This window comes from Osmia lignaria, chromosome 2, assembly GCF_051020975.1.
Source record: "Osmia lignaria lignaria isolate PbOS001 chromosome 2, iyOsmLign1, whole genome shotgun sequence".
NCBI classification, from domain to species: Eukaryota; Metazoa; Arthropoda; class Insecta; order Hymenoptera; family Megachilidae; genus Osmia; species Osmia lignaria.
The window spans coordinates 10054826-10077720 of NC_135033.1; the positions used below are offsets into that span (position 1 = coordinate 10054826).

Below are 22895 nucleotides of genomic sequence, written 5' to 3' on the forward strand. Positions count from 1 at the left end.
TGCGTTTTCTGAATTACTTTCTTCCACTAAATGGCTTTTAAGAAAAAAATGCTGTTGAAAGAAATTATGTTTATAATAAGGCTACGATAATGTATGTCGTTTTCGTTTAGATGTTTATTTATAAACGAGGTGACATGACATGCGCCATGGAAAATAGGACACAGCAATGGCTTGAAGAAGAAGAAAAGAGCATCGCGCATACAACTATTGCTTTGGTTGTTCCGATGGTCTATGCATTTTCCTATAATACTTTTCGTATGTTCAAAAGTCGTTTTTTGTTATTTAAATGTAATGTTTGTAATTGTTCAAGATACGTACAAATCATACGCATTCAAATGTTGTGTCTGAAATTACAATTCAAATGTCACCAAAGCAACAGAGAACTCGTTCTCGATTCAAGGTAATATTTCATTTTACGACAAAAAATACGTGTGCGAGGTTAATTTGATAGATTTATGTGATGGTTAATGTTTCAGTCTAAATATTTCACTTATTATTGTATTTGTTATATCTGTATAGTATTTCATAATAAATCATGTTATAGGCAATTAATTCTTTGTGCATTGGAGAACAATGCATCTTATCCTTATTTTTATCATATAATAATGTAACACTTGTTTCATAAATATTTTGTTGAAGATAGTAATTTGAAATACATGCATTTAATTATAGCAGTAAAAAGTTATCGAATAAAGTGTAAATTTAGTTTAATCATTTTAGTTATAATGTTTGCATTGTAATAACAAATTATATATTCATTGTTAGGTGATAACTCCATTTCGATCATTGGTTCTCTGTGGTGAAAGTAGACAAGAAATGGAAGATTGGTTGAATGCAATAAGAACAGTAACAGAGAATCGTCCTCAAACAGATTCTGATATTGCCGAAATGCTAAATGGTAATCATCATTGGTATGCAACAAGTCATGCAAGACCAACATACTGTAATGTTTGCAGAGATGCTCTTTATGGTAAATATAAATATTGATTCATTCATTTATAATTTTTTATTATTTTAATTATTTCAATTTCCTAAAATTGGTTACAACAAATCAAATTTATTTTTCAAATAAATGTGCAACTTTTATGTTAAGTATCAGCTTGTAACATTCAGAAACATCAAAGAAATAATTATTAAATTGTATAAATTAATTTATTTCAATTAATTTTTATTTTATTATTAATTTCTACTTTCTAGATATTAATATTAGAAATAATACGTAAGTATTAATTCGTGTATCATAGGTGTTACATCTCATGGTTTGAGTTGTGAAATATGCAAATATAAGGTTCACAAACGATGTAGTATAAAAGCAATAAATAATTGCAAGTGGACCACATTGGCATCCATTGGTAAGGACATTATTGAGGACCAAGATGGGGTATGTATAAAATATATAATTCAACTTATAGAAACAAACAAGTGCAAATAATAATATGTAAGTAAAATTCAATTTTTTTTTTTTATTTAGAACATTACTATGCCTCATCAGTGGATGGAAGGCAATTTACCTGTGTCCTCAAAATGTTCAGTATGTGAGAAAACTTGTGGCTCTGTACTCAGGTATAAATTCTTGTTATAGCAATCGTGTATTAATTAGTTTATAAAGTTTTTATTCATTTCTTACTTCATTTATTTAGACTTCAAGATTGGAGATGTTTATGGTGTAGAGCTACAGTACATACAGCATGTAGACCTGTCATAGGTGTTAAATGTCCATTAGGACCAGCTAAATTGAGTGTAGTTCCTCCGACAGCATTGCATAGTATAGGTAACATTATTCATAAAATTGTGATAATACATCTAATAGGAGCAAAGTGAAACTTAAACTTTTACTGGGAAATACGATCCCAAAACCCCTCGGCTTGCCGGGAATTTTCCTGAACTCCACACTTTTATTGTTGTATTGTTTTTTCAAAATTGTTTAGTAGTTGCGATTAGGTTTCAAGCTGACAATCATTCGAAATACAGTATTATTCATTACTGTGGAAAGTAATAAACATATTTTAGATTAATTTTAAATGGTGTACATTGATATTCAATAGGTAGCGATGAAGCTTGGGAAGCTACTAGACCTATTGGATGCAGTCCACTTTTAGTATTTGTAAATAGTAAATCTGGTGACAATCAAGGTGTTAAATTTCTTAGAAGATTCAAACAATTATTAAATCCAGCACAAGTATTTGATCTTATAAAAGGAGGACCAGGACCAGGGTAAGGTTTGTTGTAAATTATTTGGTAATTTCATATTAATTAACTTTTATGTATTAATAACTTTTTATAAAATAGGTTGAGATTATTTCGTCATTTCGATCCATTTCGGATTTTGGTATGCAGCGGGGATGGATCTGTTGGTTGGGTTCTTTCGGAAATTGACCGTTTAGGGATGCATGTAAGTAGGAAATTACATGATTTTTTGGTTTTGTAAATATTAACTAATTGCATGAATTTCAATTTTAATCACGTTCTGTATATATATAGAGAGATTTATATTAAATATGGTTATGCTATGTAGGGGTTGTAATGCTCTCTAGAATTTATACTGAAATTTGTTCATGTGCACATACATCAGCATGAACATTTTATTATGATTGTTTAGAATGTTATAATATCCTTTCATATATTTTTATACTGTAGTTTGCTTAATCCTTTTGTGCAGATTCAATTACTATTCAGTACAATTCAGAATCATGTGAAATAGGTGTGACTTATGTTAATTAGTCAATATATAAATAATTAAATATTCTACTTGTTACAATTAATAAATAATTTACAGTTTACTTTTACTAAAATTTAACTTAATGTTTTGTTGCTAATACAAAATGCAATATACATTTAAAACTAACGAAACATTTGGTCCTTTAATAAGTAATTATAGTATCCATGTCACTCATTTTTTATTTATTTCTAACATAGTTATAGAAATTTTACTATGCTTCTGTTTTAATACAGTTGTAAAAATTAAATTTGTATATTACTGGTGTTATAGTATTTGCCAATTTAATTTTTCCCACAGATACTCTAATGGATTAGCATTCAGTGTTTGAAGTGGTCGAGGAAATGAAGGATATTATTTTGTTTTAAAAAGTTATTTTGATATGTTTGGGATTATTGTATATATTTTGTATGTTTTTCAAAGTTTTAATAAAAAAAAGATAGGTTCTAAAGAGTTCTATATATTTTGCACCTATTACTTTCCTTTTAATTAAGGTTTCATGTTTATTGTTTATAAATAATCAGACAGATTATTTATGTATCACAGAAGGATTAAGTGAACAATAATAGAAAGCTTTAATATTTTCCACAGCATGGCGTGTCTCTTTTATAATTTTATTTCAGATGATACTGGTGTTTGGTATTAGGATTCTTTGTATGCGTGAAGCTTCATTAACTTTATTTGTAGATGGTAAGTGTAAAACAAGCACGCATTTCTTTAGAATTCTTGAATGTTTTAAATAAATAGTATGAATATTTATTATTATAAGATGAAATGTTACTATTATGATTTTTTTTTTATATATTCTTTATTTGTAATTTAAGAAATATGTTTATTGTTCAGAAACATTTATCCTTCTCCAAATTACATTTTTTAACCAACAAATATTGGAAATCAATGAAGTTTTTTTATTACCTTCATCAATTTTTGAGTCAGAGAATAAAGTTAAGTTGAAAGTCTTTTTTCTTTTCAAATTTTTAAAGAAGTTATATTGGAATTCCCTGTACACTACACGGAGACATTCTACCACAAGGTTTATTTCAATTGAAACTTCTATCTTTATTTCGGTAAGCATAAAGTTCTGGTACTCTGGATACTCAGGAAATTCTGTTTTAATGGCATTCAAAAGTGGATTGAGCAGTTGGAAAAATGTATTGCAGTAAATGGTGATTATGTTGAAAAGCATTTGGTAAACTTATACAATATATTCTTTTCCAAAAATCTCTTTCTGAATGTTTCATTATTGCTTTGCTTATTTGCAATGTATGTTGTATAAGAAATAAAAGTTTTCATACTCAGTAATAGAAATTATTTCTTAAAGCTTATGTAATTTATTCGTATTTATAATTTTTGCCTTCTAAATACGTAAATACGTATCAAATAATTATTTACATGGCAGTAATAAATTGTTACATAAACTTTGGGATTTTTATACACATGTATAATTGTTATCTACTTTTTAATGTATGTTTTCGTAAATTTTTTAATATAATTATTTTTTTTTTTTTTTTCACATAAAAATTTAAAATAGAAGCAGTGTCAAGTTGGAGTGCTACCTTTGGGAACAGGAAATGATTTGGCACGTGTATTGGGTTGGGGGTCCTCTTGTGATGATGATGCTCATTTACCCCAATTGTTAGAAAAATATGAAAAGGCGGGCACAAAAATGCTTGATCGATGGAGTATCATGACTTTTGAACGTAGCATATCTTTACCATGCCCAAAAAATGAGTTAAGTCCATCTAATACGATGTTAAAGTCAAACATTGCTCATCAATATGAGAATAATGTTATTACTCACCTAACAAGCATTTTGGAGTCAGATCAGGAAAACGTAGTTATGTCTAGTATTAGGTAAGTGTTTTACAAAGGATACACTATTGTAGTATATTAAATATGACGTGGTAAATAATGAGATGAAAAATTTTATTTACAGAATTCTGTGCGACACAGTAAAAGATTTTGCAACATATATAAGGGAGAATGTAAACTCCGAGGACCAACAAATGGATGATAAATGTAAAATACTTCAAAACAAGCTTGATTTATTGTTACAAACATTATGTAAAGAAGAACGTTACTTAACTGAACATTTAGAAGACGTCGTTAATATTACTTTAAATACTGACATTTCTGTCTCACCTGATAGCTATGAGAAAGGAGTGCTAGAAAAGCCAGAAAAAGACATAACAAATTTAAAAAGACTTCAAAGAACAAGGCAACTTACGGAAAAAGAAAGTGTAATATCAAGGTACATTACACCTTGATTGATTCATTAGTATTTAATTTATTTTTTGATTAGAAGCATAAACATTTGAAATTGATGCTTTATCTAAATATTACGTTGTCTGGTATATTTCTATTATTAGAATCAGTAGCTTAAGTGCTATTTCAAATGGTACTTATCTTGGGACACTGAATAAAATGTTTAGTCATCTTTATTGAATTGTAGAGCAAATAGTTTGAAACGGATAATAAGACATCTAGTGGAGTATGCCCAAGTGGCTATGGATGATCAAATTAATACAGACACAAAACATACTACTAAGATACCAAATACAAGTATTTCATTAGATGATAGTACTGTGTTAAATTCAATATCAAGTAAGTTTATATAACGATAATCCTTTTGATCATTTATTGTTGGGTTTTATAAATAAAAAAATATATATTATAGGTAAAAAACAACTGGATATTCCTGGTTTAAAAGTGGACCATGTTGATAATTTATCTATTGAACCATTAATAGATTCTATACAAAATATAGATAACTTAACATGTAATAGCCCTACTCCTAATGTAGCTTTTTTAAGTCCGATACCTGATCTTAGGAGAGATTCTCAACCTGAAGAGCTATTAACATTACCCGCTCCCGATGGTTTTGCTGATAGTAGACGAAACAGTGAAAATTTACCACAAGCGTAGGTACCTTAATTTTGACATCATATATAAATTAATAACAGAAAATGAAAATTATTTTTATTGACTTATGCTTTCAGTTCTCTTGATTTCGATATGCCTACAGTTCAGTCTATGAACAATCAGCAAGAAATAGAAAATTTTGTGTCTAATGATCAACAATTATCTGAATCTAATAACATAGAAATTTCTTCAGATTTTCAAGTTAGTGTTACAAGAACTACCTTTGATACGAGCTCGCCTTCAGATGATGCTACTATGCAAGATACTATCATTTCTCCTGACACAGAGTCATTTCAATCTAGACATATATCCCCAGAACATACTCAGAAATTTGAAAATAGAATTAAAACTGATACAAATAGAGGTAGCTGTAGTAATAGTATCATTAGTACAGATAGTACAATTTCTGATACTTTGGATTTTAAGAATTATATGATACGAAATAGTGAAAGTGAAATTGGTAAGTGTATCAATAAAAGTTTAGATAATTATAAAAAAAAATTTGTAAATTTTCTGATGTATTTATTTTAGCTCGTATAAATAGCGACATATTTGATTCTACAAAAAGGTCTGATAGTTCTGATATCGGGCACATTGATTCTCCTGATAATTCAGACATACTTCCTAGCGACGTACAAAATTCTGAAAGTTTAAACGATGATTTAAGTTCTCTTGGACAAGATGTGAATAGCACAAATATTGGAGAAAAATATGACTCTGTAAGAGAGGGTCTTGAGCCAGAGCAAATGGAAAAACCACAGAAATATTGTAGCATAGCTCAGTTCGTTGAAGGCAATGATATCGCTAAACGATCATTTAGAAAGCAAACAACAAAGAACTCTGTTATAGAAACTGAGGTAAATTGTTTACTTAGATATATATATTTTTTTTCATTTATATAGTTTTTATTTTAAATGTGCACAGATATAACTTAAATCTTATATTAATTTCCATTAGAATAAAAGCAAGCATAACATAGGATCATCTGGACAGAACAGTAATGATATTAACCAATTAAAAGATTCTCGAGATGGCAAAACGTCTGATTTATTAAGTCCTGTATGTTGCTTTAATGTTTCTTCAGATACTACTACAACAAATGAAAAACCTAATAATTTTCCACCATCGATAAGTGTTATAATTAATCCTCCTAGTCCATCGGCATCAATTGAAAGTCAACATGATTCAGACGGAGGATATAAAATGAGTCCGTATTTAAGACGATATAATGATGAAAGCATGGAAAAATGTGAGGAAACGAACATTTCATACATTAATTCATAGACCAGTAATCTTTTCGAAAATGCTTCCTAGTTGCTTAATATTAAATAAGCAATAACTTTATAACTTATACATATCCTTTTTTGTATAAAATACTCTGCATTTCCATCCCCGATTTTTTCATTGTAGTTGTATTTCTTATTGTTGAGGATTTTTATTTTAGTGTATAAATTATTTATTATGTGTTTATTAATCGGTTTCATAAATAATTAGTAAGTGTAGAGCTACCAGAATCAGGTTTTTCTCCGCAAGCAACTCGACGAATTAGCAGTGGAAGTTTGATAAAAGCATCAGAAGTAGTATCTTTAGCTGCTACAGCTGCAAGATTTGATGGTTCCAATGCAAGTTTACGCCATGAAAGAGTAAAATCTGTTGACAAAACTGAAGATGTTAAAAAACTTCCAATTATTAATCCTTTAGTTCAGTTACCTATGTGGCCAAGTAAGTAAACGTTTCGCTTTTTTGCAGTATATATCTTTCTGTATATGTATTGTAATTAGAATCATGCGAAATAGTCAACTTAAACATTTTTATAGATATTTGTTAAATTATTTAATACGTATTTAACATGCTTTAGATATTTTTTTTTTAATGAAAATTATCCAATTGCAGATGTCAGTGGAGGAACAGGTCTCATTAGTCAAGCATTGCTTGCAAATGCAGATGCACTTTGTGCAGCAGTGTCACCATTAATGGATCCTGATGAAACTTTGATGTGAGTTACATTGAAACTAACTAAATCTATTATGTCTATATCATATATAGAATTAATTGTTTCTTTAATTAATACAGGGAAGGTTACTTTGAACGTTGTGTTATGAACAACTATTTTGGAATTGGTATAGATGCAAAAATTAGTCTTGATTTTCATCATAAAAGAGAAGAACATCCTGAGAAATGCCGATCACGGGCAAAGAACTATATGTGGTATGGTGTGTTAGGATCCAAACAATTGTTACAAAAAACATATAAAAATCTTGAACAAAGAGTACAATTAGAATGTGATGGTCAACGTATACCATTACCGTCTTTACAAGGAATCGTTGTATTAAACATTCCAAGGTATAAATACAGAAACAATTATATATATTTATACTTTACTAAATCATATTCTATTATAGTTTTATGGGTGGCACAAATTTTTGGGGAGGCACGAAAGAAGGAGACCTGTTTCTAGCGCCTTCGTTTGACGATCGCATATTAGAAGTTGTGGCTGTGTTTGGTTCTGTTCAAATGGCTGCATCACGACTTATTAATTTGCAGCATCATAGAATTGCACAGTGTCAAACGGTTCAAATTAATATTTTGGGAGAGGAAGGAGTACCCATACAAGTTGATGGTGAGGCATGGATTCAGAGGCCCGGTATTATACGCATTATACATAAAAATCGTATGCAAATGCTTTACCGAAATCGAGTAAGTAACATTGATTGATGATACCGTTAGGTGTATGCATGTTTAAAAGTAATTACAATATAGACTTTAAAATGCAGGCATTGGAAACATCTTTAAAAACATGGGAGGAAAAACAACGCAATACACTTAATGCAATATCCCATTCAGTGTCTACCATAAACAGTGCACAATTACAATTGCAATCACAATCAAAGTCTCATTTACCAGTAATCGGTAAACCATCACATTTGAACGAAGAAGAAATGTATATTTTACTGGGTTTTATTGAAGTTGTTACAACTTTAGTTAAATGGGTGAAGCTTCTTATTATATCACATCCAAGCTTGGAAGCTGATTTGTATCAAGTCGCAGCAAGAACAGCCCAGGCACTTGAACAAGTTCATCCAGATGGAAAAATATTACAGGGAGTTAGTAGTTTTGTTATAATTAAATTTTTAATATTTTTTAAATATAAATACAAATCAATTGCATCAAATATTATTTAACAGAACAATTTAAGGCCGGTTGTAACAGAATTGGTATCAAGCGCAAGACAACTTTACGAAGATTCGTGCGAATTACTTAGGGATAAAGCACATAATTTGGTAAATATTTTATAGTTTTATATTTTTGCGAAAGTTTACTAATATTTCAATTTATATAACACAGAAATTACGAGAAGGTTTGGAGAATAACTTATCTTTTTCACTGGCCAGTATGGAACAAGAATTAAAAAAATGTACATTTGATGAAGGTGGTACAGGATTAGTATACTTACAAAATTTACCATCAGATGAACAGGTATATGTTTTTAAATTTGTAAATTTATTTGATTACTAGTATTTGATATAATATGTACAATATGTACTGAAATCGACGTAATATGAATTTATCAATGTTTTTTTATTTTTTAAAAGGGAGATAAAAAGAATCGACACAAAGGTTTGTTTTGGTTAAAATTCCGACGTTCAGGAGGTAATTCTGGTGCACACCCTGTTCGGGAACAAGTTACTACATGGGGAGTACAAGAAGTTTGCACTTGGCTAGAAAGTCTACAGTTGGTTGAATATACTGATAAATTCGTGTCTCATGATATACGAGGTAGGGAATTATTATCATTAGCCCGTAGAGATCTCAAAGAACTTGGTATTACTAAAGTAGGACACGTTAAAAGAATCTTGCAAGCTATTAATGATCTAAATAATTAGTTATATGACACTTAATTCAATATTTCAAAGTATAAATCATACAATCAATAGATAATATATTATATTAGTTAATAATTATCTGAAAATACAGAATTACGGAGATACATTAATGATACTACATTTTTTTGGTGCACAGAAATCATTTGAAAGTAGAAAAATAAGTGGGTATTTACGCTGTTATCGCAAACATTATGTAATACTAAATATGCAATATAAACAAAATGTAGATATTCTGATAAAAAGGGACACTTACTGTGACGTAACGGTGTTATAAAAAAAAAAAAATTATTTTCTACACTGCTCCGTGACAAAATAATGTTATTAGTGCCAAATTGTTAAATTGACTTCATGTTAAGCATGCTATATCCATACTTAATACAATACCTTTAAATGCAATGACAACACAAACGTAATTATTCATTATGCATTTATAAAATGAGTAAAATTTTAATAGTATAATAATTTATTAAAAAGTAATTTAATTAACAGTATCATTTATATTTATTCCTTTGTATATTGTACAAAAATTAAAGACTTTAAAAATTACGTATTAATGTAAATCATATATAAGTTTAGAAATACGTGTTTATGCATTTTATTTGACAATTTTTACATTTGATAAATAATGATAAATTTGATAAATATTTAGAATTTCGGAATATATTATGTTAAGTTTACTTAAAACAGTATTAATATATTTAAAAATTACATTCTAAATATTAGGTATGAAATAAGTATTGTCAATTATATAATTTATATAAGTACAATCTATTTGCAATTTACATTAATTTGATGTGACTTTAATTTTTTACGTAAAAGTATAAATGTGTATGTACTGTATGTATGTATATATATACACAATATATACACAAGATACTTTTAAAATAAAACTATATTTAAATTTAATACAACTGTGTGCATAAAATGTTAACAGTAAACTAAAATCAATTGTTATTATGTTTATATTTAAAATTTCACATAATCTATATTAAACTATATTATATAAAGTATATACACATATACATATATGTGCACATGTGCTTAATCATACAAAATTAATCATACATATATTTACAATATATATCCCACTGTATACGTGTAAAATGTTCTGAAATTTTTTTTTATGTTCAATACTTCGTACTTACAGTATTTTATCACATTTGAATTATACTCAAAGAAACATTTTTAATACATAACAATATCTAATGAAAGTGAGATTTAATCAGTATGATCAGGGTAAACTATGTAACCGTTGCAAATCATAGCTTTTTTGTGGTATAATTAGAAAACAACGTTAAAAAAAAACCAGATGAATGGTTCAAATAGTATTACATTTGTAGGATCATACATTTTTTGCATTTTAACGATTGCATTATTTTTTTAAATAGAACTATATATGTACATATTTACATTTTGAACTATTCACCTTCTTCCTGCAACATTTTTTTTTCTAATTACACTTCAAAAGTAGTTATTACTTGTAACTGTTACGTGCACCGCTCTGTATAACAATTGAAAAAATAAATTAACAATCATGATAATGATAATAATGACATTGACAATGATAAAGTAAAAAGAACGTGTGTAAAACACCCGCCAATGGCAATAAAAATATCATGTACAAATTTACTGGAAAAGAAAGAGAAAACAAATTTTTAAGATGTAAGTATGTTTGAAGAGGATGCCATTAGTATAAAGGCAAAGTAGGAAGGCGCGATTGACAAAATTTAAATATATGAAATTCTTCTAAATAGTACATTTATTAAGTAGAAGATAATTTCTTATAAATAAGCACATAAAACTAATAGTATTGCACTACCTAATGGCTATTGCCAGTACTTTTATTACTACTAATTTATAGACACAAATAGACAATTGTTATCTTTCAAAGATGTATTATTATTGTCTGAATCATTAGAGCAGAAATGGCATCAGAATCTATTACTTCTTAATTATCTGTACACTATATATTACAGTGTTTAAATCCTACTTGTGTATATATATATATATATTTATTTAATTTTCATAACTTTTACTAGTCATTAAATATCCAAATATTAAGCTATGTAATAACATCTGCATAATCTCCATGTTAAAAACGGTTTAATTTCTTATTGATTTATAAATTATGATTGTGTAACCAGAATTAAGCAAAAAAATGTATGAGTTTACTCTTTTTTATAAAAATTCTATATCTCTACAAAAAAAGTGTGGTTTTTTAAAATTTACAAGTAACAAAGTTACAATTATTTTTTCTTTTTTACTGTTATCTTACATTATTGTATATCACTAGGTAATGTATTTACATATAAAACAAAAGCAGATGTTTTTATATAGTTCCTCCTTTGTGATGTAATTTTACAGCTGTGCAACAATGAAATTAAAAAAATTCTTCTTACTAAATATCAGTAATCTTATTGAAGCTTATCCAGCTTAGCAATACCTATCATTTATCATTTTGATTAGTAGTACAAATAATTTACGAAACATATTGAACTTTATTAATCAATAAACTAAAAATATTAAAAGTATATTAAGAAAGAAATCAATAACTCAACATAGCAGCATATGGTATATCATATTTTTTAATTTTTTGAAACCATCTAATTGATATTAATTTAGTGTTAGCCATTCTTTTTAGAATAAAAACTATAAAGTAATAATGTTGGCAATATAACAACAAATTTTTCCAAACTATATAATTTGATGTAGTACTTTGTAATCTTGTCTTTTTGAATCTTATTATATATGCTCAATTCAAATCCCAAAAATTAATTAACTCTTTTATGTAAATGCGTGTATATGTATGTATGGATGTATATATATATAAAAGAATTAATTAATTTCAATATAAAACTGCAAAGACAAAAGTGCCTATTCTTAAATTTTCTAATCTTGAATGTATTTCATTAACTGACATGATGTTATAATGCACAACAAAATTGTATTATGCATTCCAAACTGTGTATCTGATATTGTAAATAATAGTCAATCAGAAAAGTAACTTGCATGTGATATTCATTTAAGACTACTTATAGCCGAAATTCAAAGTTATATTCAGGTAACAATATTACAGTATTATATAATGTTAAATATTTGATTGTTATGTACTTCTATGTATATCCAACATCTTTCAATATACTTAAAAAAAATAAATAATATTACAGTTATGCACGCGTTTTAATCCTTGTCCAATACTCAATATTTGAATTAATATTTTGTCTGTAATTATTGTCTGAGATTATTTAAACGTATATTCGTCATATTTACAACTGTAATTAATGTACATCGTGAAAACTGTACATTTTGTGTTAAAATGAATCAAACTAATATAGAAATATTATTGCAATAATAAAAAAAACGTATATATTTAATAACTTTAAAGACAAATTGATGGCACTTAGAGTGGTCTATTTTATATATACATAATGGTTTGATGGTTTTCAACATACACAAAAAAGATTGGTGTTCCATAAACTTCATTAAAAAAAGTGACTAGATATTTAAGCTTTTTATTCTATTTAAACATTTTCTATTCGATGTTATATCTATAAAATTTCATTATATTGCTCATGGAAAAATTTATTAACGGTATGTTTAATTTCAGGAAATATAGCGATTTATTCTAAATAATATAGTATCTTTTCCTAAAATTTCCATCATTTCACCAACTGGCGGACCCTCCTAAAAATATAAAAATTCTTGCTGTATAAAATAATTTGAAATTAATAATTGCAATATTTAATATTTACCTTTAAACCGCTAACAATAAGACGTAGATGTTTCATCAATGTTGGAAATGGAACTCCATGCTCATTAGCAAATTCTTTTAAGTAACTATTTATCCATGTTTTGTTAAAATGTTCAGCATCAGTTTCAAGCAATTTGTCCTTTAATATTTTAAGTACGTCTGTAACGAAAAATAGTAAGTTTTATTATATAATGAAGTCCAAAAAATAAAAATTATACCTGAATATTCTGAATGAATTTTATCTACAGATGTGGTTGGAAGTATCCATATAAAGGCCAGATGTGGAGATACTAGATCACTTAACTTAGATATTCTATTCTGTGCCCATTTCAATGTTTTAATTACATGATGATCATTTAAATGCAAAGTTTCATCAATTTTTCTGTAACGATGTTTTCAAATATTTGATAAGCATTAAATAATAATAATAACAAAAAGTATGTGCAAAAATAATTCCATACTTTTCCGGAAATGCTTCCATGACTAGGTTCTTAATTCTTTCAACTAAAAATTTATTATTTTTCTCATTTGCTAATAGTTTCGATATTTCTAACTTATTAAATTCTAATAACTTTTCAGATAAAAGCTTATTAGAAGCCACTTTTATTTTGGAAATATCAAACTGAAACAATCCAAAAATAGAATAAAATAAGATGATTTATTAAACTTTTTCTAATGTTTAATTTTAAATATTTTAAAACTTTAATATAAAACCATACTTGTTTAATAAGTTCTTCATAACTATCAATATAATAAGCTCCACCTTTGTTATCAAAACCACCACCTGCATGAATAACGAAATTTAGAACTGCTAATGGAAAAATCCCTTCTTTTCTAAAATATGCAATGTCTATATCGTTTTGTCTTTTTGATAGCTTTGTTCCATCGGGATTTAGTATTAATGGTAAATGTCCATATACTGGAGGGGTCCAATTAAATGCTCTATAAAAATAGAATTTTATCATAAATTTTATTAAAATAAATAGTAAATAATGTTCAAAACTTTTAGAAACTTAGAAATTTAGGAGATGTGAATATAGAGTAATCATTATACTTACTTGTACATCATTATATGTTTGGGAGTGGATACTTGCCACTCAATTCCTCGTAGCACATGGGATATTCCCATCAGATGATCATCAACAACATTTGCAAAATGATAAGTTGGATAACCATCTGCTTTAATAATAATTGGATCCCCTTCCCTGCTTGCAATATCATGTTCTATTTTACCATATATTATATCATCAAAACTTTCTGTCCCAGAAGATAACTGCAATGATGTACAAGAATGACCCTATGAAATTACAGTTAAGTAAGATAATATTATTTAATAGTATTTTACTGTACTTTAAATCTAATACAATAAGGATCTCCCTTATTGAGTTTTTGTTTTACTTCATCCTGACTTAAATGTCGACATCTATTATCATATCTAGGCACTTGTCCACATTTTATAGCTTCTCTTCTCAATAACTGCAATCTGTCTTTTGTGCAGAAACAGTAATATGCAGATTGATTATTTATTAGTTTAAGCACTTCTTCCCTATAATTTAATGAGTTGTGCATTAAAGTTTTAATTGGATATTAAGAATGTAAATAATTTAAATAATATATTAAAGACAATTTGAAGATTAATCTTAAATAAGCTAAAAAATATTTAGCAGCATAAAAGCAAGTTTCAAATACCATCCTTCATTTAATACTGCATTACTTTTAATAGAAATACAACAGTGACTGGGTTAGTGCATTACTGTAGCATTATCTCTAAGAACAAAGTGATAAGTGATCATTTTATTTTATTTTAACATAGTAGTAGCAATAAATGTATGTGTTAGAAGCAAAAATGGGAAGCAATATTCCTTACCTCTTCACAGTTCTTAAAGATAATCTTTCCAACTTCTGCTTATATATAAAAAAAACATTACATTTAGACAACATACTTATATATTTCAAGTCGTTTTGATTGTATATAAGGCCCAACAGGTCCACCTCTTATTGGATCCTCATCAGGTATAATCCCAGCCCACAATAAATCATTTTCAATTTTTTCTATTGCTCCAGGTACAGATCTAGCTTGATCTGTATCTTCGATCCGCAAGATAAATGAGCCATTATTAGAACGAGCAAATAAATAGTTATACAATGCAGTTCGTAAACTTCCTATATGTAACAAACCTAGAAATAAAATATAATATTTCATATACATTGGCAATAAATTGTTTATAAAAAAACAAGGTCCCTTATAATAATAGAATAAAAATTAATACAGCTCCAAATTTATTTTACAGTAAATTGTTAAAAGACATAAGTTAAATAACCACTTTACATACCAGTTGGACTAGGTGCAAATCTAACTCTTACTTGAAGTTTTTTAAAAAACCGTTTCTGCACAAATTGTACATTTGTAATACGAAATATGTTATATTTCATGTTTTTATAATATAAAACAAATTAAAATTTTATTGTAAATATCATTAAGTGTAGTAAAAAATTATCCTAGTTTAAATTACAGTACGGAAATGTAAAATATAACTTCAAGAAATGCATCAACAAAAAGTAATCTAATTTTTAAGGTCACTATTTACTTGTAACACGAAAATGTACGGGAATAGGTTATTGAAAGCGTATAATTCATTTGCGCTTTCGCTTACGTTCGATGGATGAATAACCAGTATTTTTATTTTTGATACATGTTCCATGTTTCATCAATTCAAAAAAAGTATTAAAAAAGAATTTCACTAATCTTTATATTAATAAAATGTTGTTTAAAGTTATGTGTATAAATATGCACATAATGTATATAATGCAAATACATATTGTATTCTTCTGTATAGATATATATACAGTTGTATCATATTTTCCAATACTTTAATTGCATTTATAGTTTTTATATTTAATCATATTATCTTATATACTAAAGTTTCACATATTTTGTAGATAAAATAAACACAAATTTAATTAATAAATGAAATGACATAAAAATAAAAGAAGAAATTTTAGAAAATTTTAATAATCCTAAAACGAAGTAAATATGTTCTGCATAAAATTATTAATTATTCTTTATATAATAAAGAATATTTTAAATTATAGATTATAACATATGTATACATTTTTGTTATGACACCTGTCAGAATATATATCATAAACATCGGTTAAGAAGAATGCTTAAAATGATATAAAAGTTATACTAATTTTTTTTTGTCTTTATACTATTAATATCAATAAATAATATAATAATAGCAGGATATATTTATAATATACGTTTGTTACAATAAGGCATTTACATTTGGCGCTGATAAACAAATGATTGGTCGTGTTAGTAATTAATAGTGATATAAGAGTGCGCTTTAGTTGCAGGCTGAGCGCCGCAGATTTCGCGCGGGGCGGGTATTGTCATTGTATTTTCACGTGACAAAATAAGTTTTCTTAGGATATTTAATAACAAATCACGTGAAAATGCCGCCGAAAAAGCGGGAGAAAGAAGTGGATGGACAAAGAGGTCCTCGAATGGATCAAATACAAGCAGATCATGAGCTATTCCTGCAGGCCTTCGAAAGTAAGAATTTACAGATATAATTTTCCTTTTCCATGTTTTGTCGTGATTTAATATCAGTTAATATCAAGAAATTTAACGATTGAACGGCTAACAATTGCTTTTCTTGTGAATATTTATTATCAATGTTAACTGTAATCGTACATAACCCCATTTGCTTAGAATGTACCAAGCGCCGATTCTCGCGTCGCTACTTTTCGTTCCCTCCTTTTACGTCAATTCATACCGACACCTGTCATTCTTTTATCATGTTTATAGTTTTTTAGTTAGATAAACCTGGATTGAATGAAATATATTTAATATACACGAGAGGATTGTATATATTATTACATTAATTTTTTTTCAATATTATCAATCTTTTTACGTGTAATACTGTTTTGATATTGATAAGACTACACGTTTTTTAAATTGTTACAAAAATCACATAAACTAATATTATTTGAAATATAAAAATATATATTTCAAGAATATTAATTAAAGTTGACATAAATTCTTACAGGGTGGCCAAAAAAATCGCTTCACTCTATTGAGAATTTATAAGTTTTTACTTTTCTTATATTGTATTAGTTATGATGGGTAAAGCGACTTTTCGTCCACTCTTTATAGTGTAATATCTTTTATAAAAATTGTTATAAGTAAAGAAAAAGGATGAACATAATATAAGTGTTAAATTGAATTGTAGCAATAAACAGAAAAAATTGTAAACCAGCCAATTCAATAATTGTCAAGCTACAGTTAAATAAAAATTAAACATCTAAGATCTATGTTAAATATTTCTTGTATTAAAATGTCAGCTAAAACTCTTGGTTGCAAAGTTTTAGGTTAATATTTTTACATTAATGGATGATTGCATTTAAGTTGTACATTTATTCTTTTATTTATAATTTTTATTAACACTTTAATGGTCGGTGTGTCATGTATTCGAGGCTTCCGATATGTAAGTTTTCACAATTCCCTTTAATGCATTTGTAATTTAAATTTGAATACTGGTAAATTCTGCTAGCGTTCGTACGTTGTTTCCATATATTACATTTATAATTAAAATTCACACAATAATTTTCACTTTCATAAAATATGCAGCTATAGAATGTAACTAATCCATAATATTTTTTTAAGTTTTTATATAATATTAAAAATGTTTTGTTGATTTAATATCATGCGATTTGAAAATTAAGGGATCAGAAAGGTTTAACCTGCTTCGTCGTAAAACATGCAGGCTTCTCGTATGAAAACAAGAAAAACCGTGTCATCACCTCCCTGTTTAACCTACTGAAGGATCGGCTGTACATTTCTCTATTCGGCTTTTTAAGCTTCTCCATTAATCCTTTCACTTTCGAGAACGACGTTAACCTACGGGCCACCTAGCGGAACTTAATTACACTATCCACTTTATTATGCAATAAAATATAACTATGTTCATAAAGATAATATTTAAATTTATATATTATGTATAGTTAAATGTATATTTAATCTGTATTATTAATTTTTTATTTTATAATGTATTTATATTATTTTTCAGAGCCAACCCAGATTTATCGATTTTTACGCACAAGAAACCAAATTTCAGTGAGTAAAAATCAATTAATTTATATTTTATATTATATGTTAATTTATAATTATTTATAGTTTATTTTATCCTCAAAGTGTTAACTGAATATTCTAACGTTTTAATATAATGTACATCCCAGATAAAAAGTAAAATGATAAATATTTATTTATAATTACAAGAAGCGAACGAAAACATGTATTGGGTGCAGGTTTTTGTACCAACAGTTTAGTGAACTATTTTTTTATGGTTTCAATACATTGCAATTATAGTTATTCAAATATTTTGATACTTTCTATGTACTTGTTTTTAATAATTGTACATGGTAGGTATACAGATTTATTATTTTATAATTTAACTTAAATTCAGTTTAATAAATTATAGATTTTTGAAGTTACTGATTGTTTTCTGTCTCACATTTTTATATGCTTATATTTAAATACCTTATGTAATTTTTTTAGCCAATATTTCTATATAGAAATTTAACTTACATGAAGCAACGTATGTCCAGAAGTCATAAGTCTCGAAGAGGATTTAAAACTGACATGATATTGGAAAAATTAATGTCAAAAAACAAACAAGAGGAAAACCCAGGTGTTCGTGGATATATGACTCTTACTTTTTTAGGTTTTTATGATAAGAAAGGTAAACATGTATCAAAATTGGTTAAAATTTTTATATTAATTATATGTAAGTTTCAATTCCATTAATTAAATTTTATTTTACGATAATGCAATGATATTTAGTTGAAATACCTCAAGATCCAGTAAAAGTAGAAACATTGTTGTTGAAAATATGTCACAAAAAACGAAAAGATGTGAGTTCACCAATTATGCAGGCAAGTATGATTTCTTAAACTTAGTAATTAATAAAAACCAAAATAAGTAAAACTAATAATTATTGCTACAAGTGTTTTAATTATTTTTTATTTCAGGTTTCTGTTGGTACAAGCGAAGTTCCAATAAATCCTTGTGAAAATCAACCACCTCCAAAAGTACCTACTATATCTATACCTAATGAGAGCTTCAGTTTAAATAATGGTCATGTAGCAAAGACCTATATGCTTTTACTTAGAGTTTATTGTACATCAAATACTGGCTGCCTTATGCATAACTGTGATTTAGATGGTAGGTAAAACCTTATCATATATTAATTTACATAATATAGTTTCACAGTATTTGTTTTGATTTTTCAGAACCGGCTCAAAAACGTCGTAAGTCTTCTACTGGTTCAATTAAAACTTCAGGAGAAGAAGTAAAATTGTATGGTTCTGAACTGATAGTATATGATAAACATAATAGATGTTTGTTGACCGATGGCGATTATGAATTAGGTTTACAAGAAGTACAAACCAATATTCGATCTAGCCCAAAGAAGCACAGCTCTTGGGAGTCTGTACCTGACATCAAAGAATGCGGTCCTTTTGAAGTATTTAGCAAAGGACCAACATTAAAGTTTCGACTTAATTGGACGACTGAACCGAGTACTGGTTTAGTTGATAGACCATCTCCGATACATACAGCACCAAACGGTGATAATAAAGAAAATCGATCAGTAAATAGTAAGTTATTTCTACGTCGTATGAAAGTAAATCCGAGATGAAAAATATAACTTATATTTCATATCCTTGTTTTAGCTGGTCTAGAACGTTCTTCCACAAATAATAATAGTAGTATTAACAATAATAACAATTCTACACTGCCAACACCTAGTCCTCTTAACTCTTCAAGAATGACAACACCCAGTGAAAAGTTGGACACTTCTACGGGTACTCAGCAAATAGTTTACCAGTTCCTGTACAATAATAATAGTCGTCAACAAACAGAAGCTTGCGAAGATTTACATTGCCCTTGGTGTTCGTTAGATTGTGGAAAGCTCTATTCGTTGTTAAAACACTTAAAACTATGTCATTCACGATTTACATTCACATATGTGGTAGGTGTCCATTACAGTACATGTCATATTTAATTTTACAAAACTATTGTAAAATAAATCATATTTATTTTAATAGCCAATTCCACAAGGTGCTCGTATAGATGTAGCAATAAACGAATGCTATGATGGCTCCTATGCAGGAAGCCCTCATGAATTGATATCACAACCTTCTAGCGTAGCTTTTTCCAGAACAGGGCCAACAAGACGTACAAGTGTAACAAATATTTTAGTATGTCGCCCAAAAAGAACTAAACCAAGTCTTTCAGAATTTCTGGAGCTTGATGAAAATGAGTACGAAAGCCAAAGACCTTACATTACAGGACATAATAGGTAGAAATAATAAATATATCTTTTACCAATTATTATACAATCAAAGAAATATAACATGCAAATTTTTTTTAGATTATATCATCATACTGTCACATGTTTGCCTATATATCCAAAAGAAATGGATATTGATTCTGAAGGAGAAAACGATCCAAAATGGTTGCAAACTAAAACGATGATGATGATCGATGATTTTACAGACGTAAACGAAGGAGAAAAAGAACTTATGAAAATGTGGAATTTACACGTTATGAAATATGGCTATGTAGGAGACTGTCAAATACCATTGGCTTGCCAAATGTTTCTAGAAACTAAAGGAAAGGAATTGCTCATGAAAAATTTGTATCGTAATTTTGTTCTACATATGTGTAGTTTGTTTGATTTTGGCTTAATTAGCCCTGTGGTTTTATATCAAACAATTCAAAAATTACAAGAGATAATGAAGGAAGGAGGTGAAAATAGTGATATTCGAAAAGTTTTACAAAAATCGCACGAAGCTCAAGTTGAAAAATGGCTTAGTTCAGGTTTTCATGCATCTTTAGATACTAAACAAAATAGTACAACTGCTAAAGTAAATTTTAATAGTGACGTATCAAATTCTAATGCAAGACGTAAAACCTCTTTACCTCTTGGTTCACCAAATTCGCAATCCGTGAAAACAACGGTATCTATCCACAATACTATTACTAAACATGCTAACATGATGTCGACAACATCGAATAAGACTGTAAATCATAATAGTACAATACAAAACTCTATTAATAAAAATGCTAATACATTTACATCAATGCAAAGCGGTGCGAATAAAACTGCTTCTACAGTTTGTATAACGAATACTACTAATAGTAAAAGTTCTACAACAGTGTCAATCACTAATGGGATATCCAATCAAAATGAAATAGGACGAAGACAAGCGAGTGATATACCAACTCGGCGTAAAAGTACAAATTCGATAATTCAGATTTCAGAGAATACGACACTTTTACGTCGAAAGTCAATGGCCAGTGAAAATGCGACTACCGAGTATCATAGAAGAAAATTGATTTTGGATCCAGTATCAAATAGTGGTAATGCTAACCAAAAACCACCCCAAAGTGGAAGTAGCTATTAGTAATCAGTATGCATACGCTACTAATTGTACATTTTTGTACAGCCGCGTGCAACGAAGGCTTTTGTCGGCTAAATGAAGATGTAAGAGAAGTGTAGGGGAAGAAGCCATTTAGTGGTTTAAGAAGCGTGGGAGACGATGATAGGAAGTTACCTATTCTGCACATAAAAAATAACGGTGAGTCCGATGGGAAGCATCTTCCTTCTCCTACACTTGTCCTTAACCGAGAGAAACCTAATTGCGCACGCGTTTGTACGGTATTTGTTGCAAAGAATATAATTATAATTAGGATGATTGACATTTAGCTAATATTTGATAATCATTGCTCTAGCCATTAGATGAATTTTCTATGAATTTGAAAATTGTAATTGTAAAAATGAAGTATGCAACAAATTTTAAAAGAAAGGAAAAAATAATGTAAACAATTCCCATAGTTTTAACTAAAATTTGGAAATAATTGAATGTGGATACAAAAAAAAAAATTTATTTTTTTGAACATACGTAATCGAAAACCTAATTTCATAAAAATATAATATACCCGTTCTTTCTTGGTCTAGTCAATAATGCTTTTTATGTTTCCAATTTTCTAAAGCTTTTTATTTGCTTAAATAAAATTGTATTGCCTCGTATACTTACAATTTTAAAAACAGAATTACAGAAAACAAGGGCACTGAATTCATACTTAGATATGATAGCTTATTCTTTTATACGATAAAACAATTGTAGTTCTTGTGTAATGTTCATTTAAATTATTTGATAGATGAATTTAATGTCTAAAGTTAATACGAAATTAGAAAAGCTAGTACATAATCTCTTGAAAGATGGGACCTTGGTACAATTACTTCAGATATACCTTGTAAATTTAATTCCATATAAAACTGAGGCTGTAAATTATAAGTTTTACCCAAAAAATGAGGAATGAAGTGTTATATAAAAGTGCCTTTATGAAGCAAGAAAAATCTGAATGTGAGAGTGACTATCGCCAATTAGTGTTTTATTTTTTTTCAACTGAGTATTTGTACTCACTTATGCGTTGAAAAAATTTTAGTTAACATAATTCGTTTGCCGATTGTCGTTCTCTCAGACAAACTTGTGGATGAAATTTAGTATATTACAATTAACTTATCCTAAGTGTAATATACGCAACTTT

At 27.9% G+C, this 22895-nt stretch overlaps 3 protein-coding genes across 12 annotated transcripts; 2 read left to right on the plus strand and 1 right to left on the minus strand.

Moving 5' to 3' along the window:
• Positions 1–122: 122 nt before the first annotated feature.
• LOC117608549 (diacylglycerol kinase eta) lies at positions 123–9814 on the plus strand. 8 transcript variants are annotated; one of them, XM_034333830.2, is made up of 23 exons: positions 123–400; positions 766–970; positions 1245–1381; positions 1472–1563; positions 1641–1771; positions 2046–2214; positions 2290–2392; positions 4248–4570; positions 4653–4967; positions 5169–5320; positions 5394–5637; positions 5716–6098; positions 6170–6495; positions 6596–6635; positions 6723–6887; positions 7133–7360; positions 7532–7634; positions 7712–7981; positions 8041–8335; positions 8413–8742; positions 8824–8919; positions 8984–9115; positions 9232–9814. In XM_034333830.2, exons 1-23 carry the CDS (start codon positions 362–364, stop codon positions 9520–9522), a joined length of 4569 nt encoding a protein of 1522 aa, XP_034189721.2. In that variant the 5' UTR covers positions 123–361; the 3' UTR covers positions 9523–9814. The 8 variants fall into 8 exon arrangements, with proteins under 8 accessions (XP_034189721.2, XP_034189719.2, XP_034189720.2 ...); XM_034333828.2 differs by having other exon boundaries at positions 124–400; positions 6596–6887; XM_034333829.2 differs by having other exon boundaries at positions 124–400; positions 4251–4570; positions 6596–6887.
• A 2380-nt stretch (positions 9815–12194) lies between these two features.
• On the minus strand, positions 12195–16080 carry GluRS-m (putative glutamate--tRNA ligase, mitochondrial). 3 transcript variants are annotated; one of them, XM_034333848.2, is made up of 9 exons: positions 15607–16061; positions 15217–15451; positions 14624–14819; positions 14332–14546; positions 13993–14215; positions 13735–13895; positions 13492–13655; positions 13275–13432; positions 12195–13227 (listed from the first exon to the last, which is right to left on the minus strand). In XM_034333848.2, the coding sequence occupies exons 1-9, from the start codon at positions 15704–15706 to the stop codon at positions 13207–13209; spliced, it is 1473 nt and encodes a 490-aa protein (XP_034189739.2). In that variant the 5' UTR covers positions 15707–16061; the 3' UTR covers positions 12195–13206. The 3 variants fall into 3 exon arrangements, with proteins under 3 accessions (XP_034189739.2, XP_034189738.2, XP_034189737.2); XM_034333847.2 differs by having other exon boundaries at positions 12213–13206; positions 15928–16080; XM_034333846.2 differs by having other exon boundaries at positions 12216–13206; positions 15607–16059.
• Positions 16081–16611: 531 nt separating this feature from the next.
• Su(z)12 (Polycomb protein Su(z)12) lies at positions 16612–22753 on the plus strand. Its single transcript, XM_034334289.2, has 9 exons — positions 16612–16832; positions 18349–18395; positions 18837–19020; positions 19122–19213; positions 19310–19502; positions 19571–19936; positions 20012–20310; positions 20387–20640; positions 20713–22753. The coding sequence occupies exons 1-9, from the start codon at positions 16733–16735 to the stop codon at positions 21746–21748; spliced, it is 2571 nt and encodes an 856-aa protein (XP_034190180.2). The 5' UTR covers positions 16612–16732; the 3' UTR covers positions 21749–22753.
• Positions 22754–22895: the final 142 nt, after the last annotated feature.

Excerpts from the sequence above, each read along its gene's own strand:
- LOC117608549 (XM_034333828.2), top strand. The coding sequence starts at position 362 with ATGTCACCAAAGCAACAGAGAACTCGTTCTCGATTCAAG. Across the intron at positions 971-1,244 it reads TTGCAGAGATGCTCTTTATG|GTGTTACATCTCATGGTTTG; the intron begins GTAAATATAAAT and ends CGTGTATCATAG. Across the intron at positions 5,638-5,715 it reads AGTGAAAATTTACCACAAGC|TTCTCTTGATTTCGATATGC; the intron begins GTAGGTACCTTA and ends TTATGCTTTCAG.
- GluRS-m (XM_034333846.2), bottom strand. The coding sequence starts at position 15,706 with ATGAAATATAACATATTTCGTATTACAAATGTACAATTTGTGCAGAAA. Across the intron at positions 14,820-15,216 it reads AAACGACTTGAAATATATAA|GGAAGAAGTGCTTAAACTAA; the intron begins GTATGTTGTCTA and ends ATTAAATTATAG. Across the intron at positions 13,896-13,992 it reads ATGAAGAACTTATTAAACAA|TTTGATATTTCCAAAATAAA; the intron begins GTATGGTTTTAT and ends GGATTGTTTCAG.